Source organism: Perca flavescens, chromosome 5 (assembly GCF_004354835.1).
Source record: "Perca flavescens isolate YP-PL-M2 chromosome 5, PFLA_1.0, whole genome shotgun sequence".
Classification (NCBI taxonomy): domain Eukaryota; kingdom Metazoa; phylum Chordata; class Actinopteri; order Perciformes; family Percidae; genus Perca; species Perca flavescens.
The window spans coordinates 4,925,801-4,935,002 of NC_041335.1; the positions used below are offsets into that span (position 1 = coordinate 4,925,801).

Genomic DNA, 9,202 nt, shown 5'->3' on the forward strand with positions numbered 1-9,202 from the left:
TACTGGTTGCACGGCGTTCGTCGCTCGACTGATCATGACTGTTTTCCCAAGATGGCGCCTGAACGCTACGGTCTTTATAAACTATCTTTTTAATAAACTGTCTGTACACTTACAAAGTTCTCAAGGCTTCTGTTTACATGTAGGGACCCTCAGTATGCTACTACTGATGCTACTGTGATTCGGTCCACTGAATAAATAAAATCATCAGAGATTCAGAAATCATTTGCGCCTTTGAAAAAAAACAAATACCCCACCGATGATGTCCCCAGGATTATCTGATCTTAGACACTATGAATTTATAATAGAAACTGTGTATTACAAACTGGGGGCATGGAGTTAACTGTTTTTTTTTTTTTTTTTTGGTCAGGCTCTATCAACTCTGAGCAGTAACAAAAAGCTCCACGGGTCAGGCTGTGGTGAGAGAGGTGAACTCATACAACACTTAACATTTCATTAGCCATTTCCCCCCACACCCCACAAGCAGCTGAGACATTCCATAAACACTTGGCCTGCCAGCCAGCAGCACAGAGGGCCCTTTGAGTGGGACCAGGGAGGGGAGCTGAGCCTGCAGGACCAGAGGGCTGAGGCCGAGCACGAGGGAGGATCACTGAGCCAGGGGAGGCCCGCAAGCTCATAAACATGCCAAACATTATTTTTCTGTAAAAGGTTTATCTATGGAAACGCGTAGGTTAGAATGGGAACGGAGGAGCTAATAGGACAATCTTGGTGGACAGTCTTGCATGGTTTCTGAACACGTGTTTTTGTTCGGTTTTCTGATGGGGAGGAACAAAAAGAGTATTCATGGCTTTTAGTGTGAGAGCAGCTGGTGATGCCTGGCCTGGTGTACTGATGACCTGCCAGCTTTTGACCACTTTACCCAGTACACTGCACAGAAGAACAGGTGTCTTACACACACACACACACACACGCACGCACGCACGCACGCACGCACGCGCACGCATGCACGCACGCACGCACGCATGCACGCACGCACGCACGCACGCACGCAAAACTTGGCTGCCCTCGAGGGCTGCCGGCACTTCCTCTTGTAGGCCTACATTTACTCTAGGAAAGGGAGAGGCTGAATTCTTTAGCTTCCCTGACCACCAAACCTCAGATGTTGATATATCCAGGTACAATGATAGGCCTGTCTGGGCTTCTTCTTTGAGGAACCTCAAATATTCATGAGTCTGCAATTAACCGGGAGTGTAGACCAGCACCGGCATGACTCCTGCTGAGGCAGCAAGTAGGGCCAATCTCTGGACTGAGGCCAAGACATTCAGACAGCCTTCATCACCTTTTCAGACAGACAGTTTCGATTAATGTCACAGCCATCCCACCTGTCTACCTTCCTGCAAGCGTGCCATATCCTAACCTCAGATGAATGCATCCTAAAAGACGATATCCTGATTCCTGCAGAGGGAATATGATTAAACTAACGGGGAGATTTATTATTTCCCTTTTGGCCGACCTCTTCCTCTATGCCCTCCCGTTGTAATACGTTAACCATGAGACAGCCTACACACTCCGACCCTTCCAGAAAGCTGTGGCCACAGGCATGTCAGTGTCATGATGATAATTAATTATGGCAAAATAGACCCATCAGAGACTTGGCCTCCTTAAAAGGCCCACAGCTAATCAGCAGCTCTATTCACAGCTAGGCTTGACAATTGCCCTAGATAACCAGAAACCAGGAGACAACACTTATTCTTCTATTCATAGAAAAAGGGTCCCCTGAGATGCGTCAATTTTAGACTGGCCATTTCACTAAGATTTCACGCAGCGATGCAGCTGAGTAGCGGCAGGACAAGTATGGGTTTGTTTTGTGTCAGTTAGTAGGTGTTTCTAATATGAAGTCAGTCAGGTTTCCCAGGCAGAGACATACTGCCACCATGCCAGACACTAAAACACTCACACAACAGCAGCAGGGACCACGTCAACTCTCAGTCTGCTGCAGCGTTCACATGTTCCATGACAGCGTGCAGAACATAAACATACGCGGCTAATCTTTCAGTCCAGAGAGCCTCATTTTAGGTATTAACCACTGACTGTGTTGTACAGTTTATAAAGCTTTGTCTATATATAGTTACACAATACTCCGCCGGGGCACAAAGCATCTTTACAACACTGAGATTAAGTTAGCTTTACTAGGCTCATTTATTAGATTTGAGTGAATGCCGCAATGCTTTATGATAAATACAACAACCAAACACTTTCCAACTGCTCCCTTAAAGTCACTGACCACAACAAAGAGCCGCTAATTGCAAAAACTTGCTTCAAACCCAAGCTCCCTGCCCAAGGTCTAATCCCACAACGTGCACGGTAATGTTATTACAACATCAGAAAAATAAATCCAGACTTCTGGTAATCCACAAAGCAAGGTCCACATGAGGCAGCTGTGCCATTATGTCAGCAACAAGTCTCCTCTGGACAAAAAGCTGTACCTCAGGCTCTGCAGCATGGAGCTTTTTAACTGAATATGTCAAACTGGTCAGGGTACATTAAAAAGGGGAAACTCCCAACAGATTTTACACAGGGACAGTTTACTGGTCACGGGATGTACTGCTCCGTAATGTGCACAAAACTTCGTTATTGACCATAGAAAAAGTAGTTTGACAAAAAAAAATACATACATAAAAAGCTAGTAAATAGACTTTTTTGTTTTTTGTCAAGCGGTATAATGTGTTGACACCAGCCTTGTTTGGTCTGATTGAGCCGTACCCTGGAGCGTTTATGGTCCGTGTAACGCTTATCAGTTCAATTTTCTAAACCCAAACGGACATTTAGAAAAACAGAAAAATGGATTAAAATATCCAATTTTTAAAAAATTGGATCTTTAAACTGTTTTTCCAATTTTCTGTTTTTATTCAGAGGATCCGAAATTTAGAAAATTACAAAATTGCGTCTGGGCTCCAATTATTCAATACTGCAATGATATTCTCTCCCTCGTACCGCATTTAGTTACGCCCTGCCCCCCACTCGAGCACAACAGCCAGACCTAAAGACAGAATGAGAATGGATGACGTGCTGGAAGTCGAATATCCAAAAACATCCAGCGGTCCCCGAGAGGTGAAACGCTGGTCAATATTCAGCACAGACTTGAATCAAGATCGCATAGTGTCTATATTTAAAAGTAAGTAAGTTTGGTGCTTTTAACTTAGTAATTATCCACTGACTGCCCCAAGTCTTCTTGAATGACCGAATGAACAAATCCAGACACACCCACGATAACAGACACACCCACGATAATAGCCAATCAATCGTTGGTAACTAGCTAGGCGGTACGAGGGAGAGAATATCATTGCAGTATTGAATAATTGGAGCCCAGACGCAATTTTGTAATTTTCAAAATTTATGATCCTCTGAATAAAAACAGAAAATTGGAAAAACAGGTTCAAGATCCAATTTTGTAATTTGTCAAGACGGAAAATAATGAAAAATTGGATATTTTAACCCATTTTTCTGTCTTTCCAAATGTCCGTTTGTGTTTAGAAAATTGGTCTCACACCACTGTCAAGTGAACTATGGAACCGGTCATTTCTGATGTGTTATTTCATTGGTTTTTTAAAACATTTTCTGAATATATTGGCTGAACATTTCTCAAATACCAGCTGTCTTACGAGGCATTTCTATGCGCGGTCCTCTTCAGTTTGCTGATAAGGTCCAGATTATCACCAATGTGAACAGAACCTGATGGTGCTCCATGCCTGATGTTCCAGTATCCAGGTAGAAATTGGGAGGGGTTTGTCTTTTTACTAGCGCTGCACAATATGAGGAAAATATCTTATTGCGATTATTTTTGATTGATATTGCGATTGCAATATGATTCACAATATTGAAGGGAATGATCATTTTTGTATCATTATACTAATTTTCAATTAAAAATATAAAAATTTGACAAAAAATATAGTGCGATTTCTGCGCAGATCCATACCAAATGGAGTCTTTTTTTCTTTAGTCGTAGGCCGGGACGTGTCTGCAGCACCACAATACAGAATGGTTTAACATACACACCTTCTCATTCAATGCGTTTCCTTTTTATTTTCATGACTATTTACATTGTAGATTCTCACTGAAGGCATCAAAACTATGAATGAACACATATGGAATTATGTACTTAACAAAAAAGTGTGAAATAACTGAAAACATGTCTTATATTTTAGCTTCTTCAAAGTAGCCACCCTTTGCTTTTTTATTAATAAGGGAAAATAATTCCACTAATTAACCCTGACAAAGCACACCTGTGAAGGTAAAACCATTTCAGGTGACTACCTCATGAAGCTCATTGAGAGAACACCAAGGGTTTGCAGAGTTATCAAAAAAGCAAAGGGTGGCTACTTTGAAGAATCTAAAATATAAGACATGTTTTCAGTTATTTCACACTTTTTTGTTAAGTACATAATTCCATAGGTGTTCATTCATAGTGTTGATGCCTTCAGTGAGAATCTACAATGCAAATAGTCATGAAAATAAAGAAAACACATTGAATGAGAAAGTGTGTCCAAACTTTTGGCCTGTACTGTATATCAAATATTGCGCGCGGGTCTGGAGGGAGGAGCTTTGTCAAGTCTGAGAAAATCACCCCAGATGATGCCATAGTGATGTCATCAGGGTAATTAGCTTGGGCTTGGAGACTATAAATTAGGAGTGGGTAGGGTACTCAATACCTTTAAAAATGGTATCGACCGAAATAACCCAGTACCAAGTACTATTGAAACTTCTCCAGTCAAACGATACCTGCATTTGATCCTTTTAGATCTGGTTTTGTTTGCAACCAATCACAGCAAGCATTCCTCAATTTAATGCGACGTGTGATTGGCCCATTACTGCAGCAGCTAGGAGTGGTAGTTGCATTTTACGCAGTGTAATGGGTATCGAATGAAAAAAGGTATCAAAGTTACTGGTACCTGTATCCCTTTAAGGGTACTGTTTTTGTCAACATAATTGTTCAAACGATACCCAGCCCTACTATATCACAAAAATATAATATTGATTGCATTATGGTTAATGTAGGATCGGGCGTTTTTGGACTAAAAGTCAGAATATCTCGGCCACTGTTGCATCAATTAGGACTTTAGGGTTAGGGTCTTTTGCAAGTCCCACCACTTTGTAGAAGTGCAGTTAGTACTAAATCATCAGAGTGCAGTTTTAATATCATTCAAGTGAAAACTGATTTTTCTTTTAGTGTTTTTCAAACAAGTAACTTTTTCTATAAATAAATGTATTCATTCTTTGGAGAAATAGAAACTTGATTTTTCGGCAAAAATGCAACAAATGGCACAGTGGAATGACGCAGACCTAGGTCCGATGAATTTGGACATTTCAGTCATTCGAGCAGTGTGCTAGCCTACAATTGCACATGCCGATTATATCACGGACTATCTGCTTGCTTGTCACATGCTTTGTGTCAGAGAGCTTTGGACTGAATCACCTTATATAACAACGCACTATTCTGCTCATCTGTTTAATCTGACCCACAGTGGATAACACTTCTTTTGGGGGGTAGAGGCAAACTATTTTCCAGCTCCAATCCTAATACGTGCCTGTATATCCCAATCCCTCTTTGGCCTCAACCAGCAACAATATCCTCGTGTCCTTGTGTGTCGTTCACTATGACAAACGTTCTCGCAAAAGGAAAACGCACACCCGCCTCTCCTTCTGTCCTTGGCAATACCAAGTTGCCTAGACCACTCTCCTTATCCCACTTAACATTGTTATATTGTTAACATGTCAATACCCAGGCTTAATGAGTGATTCCCCTATTGTGTTCACGCATAACAACAGGAAACACTGATGGCAGGCGTTTTGATTGGAAGCCGCATGGCACACTTTAAGCCCCTCGATCCTCTTTTTTTGAGTGAGTGAGTTGTCAGGTCTTTTTCCTACCCGTCCTCCCCGTGACAAAGAGCCTCCCTAAATTGATCACGCTAGACGAACCCCTTTAAGTTAATTACTCGGCACCAAGGACAACAACACTGATGTGCGCTGACGCAAAAACACTCAGGGTGGACAGGGCCGAGCGACTGGGAAGCCCGGGGGCAGCCGCTGTCTCGGTCAGAGCATCTCTGTGAAGAGTGCTGCAGCACTCAGCGGGCCAAGAGCAGAAGGGGGTGAAAAAGAGAGGGCAGGCACTGCTTACAAAAGGGTAAAGAAAAGACTCCTGGAAGAACTGCAAAACACTGGGTAACTGTTAAGAATGTGTGTATGTAAAGTCCATCTTGTCAATCCCAGCCCCATCCTGGCAGATTGACATTTTACAGGCTCCTACCTGTTTCTTTTTTTGTGCCAAGACTGATCATGCTTAACTGGAATGGGTGAACAATTCTGACACACTCAATACGGATAAAAGCTGTGAGGAGATGAAATGAAATTCTCGTTAACAGGACGAGAAGATTCATTTTTATCAACCCCTGCCTGTTTTTTTGTAGGCCACTACAATCGTAAAAGCTCAGTTCCGATCAAGTAAACCTGACAAGAAAATGGCAAAAAAGAAAGTGTGTTTTAAAAAATAAAGTGCATAACATTCATGTCTCCAGAATACATTTTAGGAAGGATTGAGTGTAGGAGGTCTAAATATTAGGTGCATTTGACACATAAGGTGACTTATTTTGGATCAAGGCCAGCCAAGGCAAGCACAGACATCTTTCAGACAGGGATTAGAGGGCTTTTAATGTGCTTTTTAATACTTTATCATCTTTACCTATTAATAATACTTTTCTGTTTTAATAGAGCACTGTCATCTGTGTTGTGCAGTGTGTCTTGCAGACCTACCCAGATCTCCTTGAACACTGTTGTCATGAGAGGTCCTGCTGGACGTGGTGGAGTCTCCATCACTGGGCCAGATCTGGCCCGTTTTACCGACCCCGATGATGGAGGCCTCGGACACAATCACCTGCTGCTTCAGGCGTTTCTGAGACAGGGGTGTGGGCGGGCTGCTGCTGTCAAAGGACTGCTGGGAGTGCTGGGAGGGTGAGCGGCTTTTCTCCCTGTACATCTGATAGGTGGTGGGGCTGGGAGACACTTGGCTGGACTGGCCCGAGGAGAAGTCCTCCTCGCTGGATGTTAAGTTCTCGTTGGAGCTGCAGTCTGGCGTGTAGCCTCCTCCTACGTCATCAAAGCTGCCGGGAGAGTAGGAGCGTCTCGGCCAGGTGAGGTGCGCATCCTCCTCTATGCTGTGGTCCCTAATGTGGATGACTTGGGTGTCCCCATCAGCCATCATTCCCCCAACATACACGCTGGTGTAAGGCTGGCACTCTGCTGGCTGCCGCTCAGACTTCCCCCCAGTGGAACGGATAACACTGTCTTTAAGGAAGTGCGAGCTGACCTCGGCGTCATCGTATGACCCGTTGTAGCTGCAGCTCCCCTCGGTGGATCTGCCTCTCTGAACACCCTTGCCGACGTCCCCCGTGGCGGCCGACAGGTTCCCTGGGAGGGAGTGCAGGGACCTCTTGCGCTCCATCTGCATGGCCTGACTGCCCAGGGTGCTGATCTTGTCTGAGACCTCCCTGTCGTTGACTTTGACCAGCCCTCGCTCGTGATGGTACTCCATGTTCACATAGAAAGGTTTCTCCTGGACGCTCCTCACCGACAAGCCCCTGCCGTCTCCGGCCGAGTGAGAGTTGGCCCTCCTGATGCGCTCAAAGTTGGATCTCAGAGCTGCCACTGAGCCCGTGCCCTGTGGGAAGTCAGGAATCTCTGCCTCCTGGCGGACAGGTGACACCCCACCCTGCTGTTTGGCCGAGGACGCACCATCCACCTCCCCTTCTGGATGTGGTTTACACCTGGCTGTCTTGCCAGGCTCTCTCTGCTGCTGCTGCTGCTGCTGCTGCTCCTCCACTGTAGCCCCATCTGTGTTGGGCCTCTGGCTGTCTGGGCCACTGGGCAGGTCTCCATCATTCATTTGTGGCGTGCTTTTAAATCCCCATCGCTGCCCATCATAAGACTTCCTCTCTTTTGCAAGCAGAGTCTGCAGGTAGATCATGCGAAAGCGCTCCTTGTTTACTTCCTTCTCCAAGTGCCTGATAGAGGTCTTGCATTTGTCCAGCTCTTGCTCAATGTTCCCCTGCGAGTTCAGCTCCATGCAAGGGGGGTCAGACTCAGGGAACTGGGCTCTCCATGCAGCCACAAACCCCACCGGTTCAACCATTGTTATTACTCTGACATAAACTATTCAACTAACAACACAAACATTTCTAAAGCATGAACTGGACTTGACTGTTTACAGCCTAAAGCTTCCATAGTGCTAATAGTACAGAAAAGGAAAAGTGTTCTCCAGAGTAATTACGGATCCACTTTACAGGGAAGAAAACCTGTTTAGTTTACAGTCTTTACTCACAAACACAGGAAGAAAATCCTACAGAGGCGAAATTACTGGTCCAGTCCTTTACTCCTTTTGGCACAGTCCCAAGAAGTGAGTTTATCCGTTGATCTCTTCTTGTGCTCGTCTATTCTCTGGAGATCCTGTGTCTTCCTCTGTGCTTGGTGTCAGACTGACTGCCAGCTCTCTGGTGTTGTGGCTCTTCGTCAGCGTTGCAGTTGCAGCAGAAAGAGGAGGGGCTACATGGATGTGATTTACGCTTCACTCCAAAAATAAAAATAAAAAATCAATGATAACGTTAAGTCAAAATGTTGTTGCTAGTCAGCAGAGTTCCCTGGTAAAGCTGATTACGACAAGAGGATATTCATCAGAACATATGTTGCCGAGGAAATGTTGAAAAACGCTATGAAAGCTACAAGACATATGGTCTAATAAGGAAGAGAAACTGACATTGTAAAGGCAGTAAACGTCCCACAGCGTGATGAACGTGAAGGTTTTGTGCAGGAAGGCGTTATCTTCAGGCTGTTACAGGTCAGGTGGATGAAGAAAAAAGTCCCGACTTTCAAAACAACTATCCTTTGTTGGTAGCTCAAATTCAGCCTTGATATTTAGCCCAAAAGGGAAAACAACTGGCTGGATTCACCCCTGTCCAACCTTAGCTCCAGATAGGTCTCTTTCTGACACAGCGCACTTGTCCTTTCAGTTATGCTGGGAAAACTGGATAATCCTACCAAAGTTCATTGTTTTGCAACCTGAAGCCGTGCCTTGGGAAAATATCGCCATCTGACGGTTCAAAAGTTCATACTGACAGAGGGGTGCGTTCAAACACAACGTGGTGCGTAGTTATATGCATCATTTCAAATTCATGTCTTTTACAGACACATT

General features: G+C 44.3%; 1 protein-coding gene across 1 annotated transcript in view; it reads right to left on the bottom strand.

Annotated features, from left to right (window-relative positions):
• The window catches only part of LOC114555076 (breakpoint cluster region protein), a 45,540-nt gene extending 36,409 nt beyond the window's left edge, over positions 1 to 9,131 (bottom strand). The window contains exon 1 of the mRNA XM_028577177.1: positions 6,772 to 9,131. Coding sequence (XP_028432978.1) covers positions 6,772 to 8,146 — 1,375 coding nt within the window. The 5' untranslated portion in view covers positions 8,147 to 9,131. The remainder of the gene's footprint in view (positions 1 to 6,771) is intronic.
• Between the last annotated feature and the right edge of the window lie 71 nt (positions 9,132 to 9,202).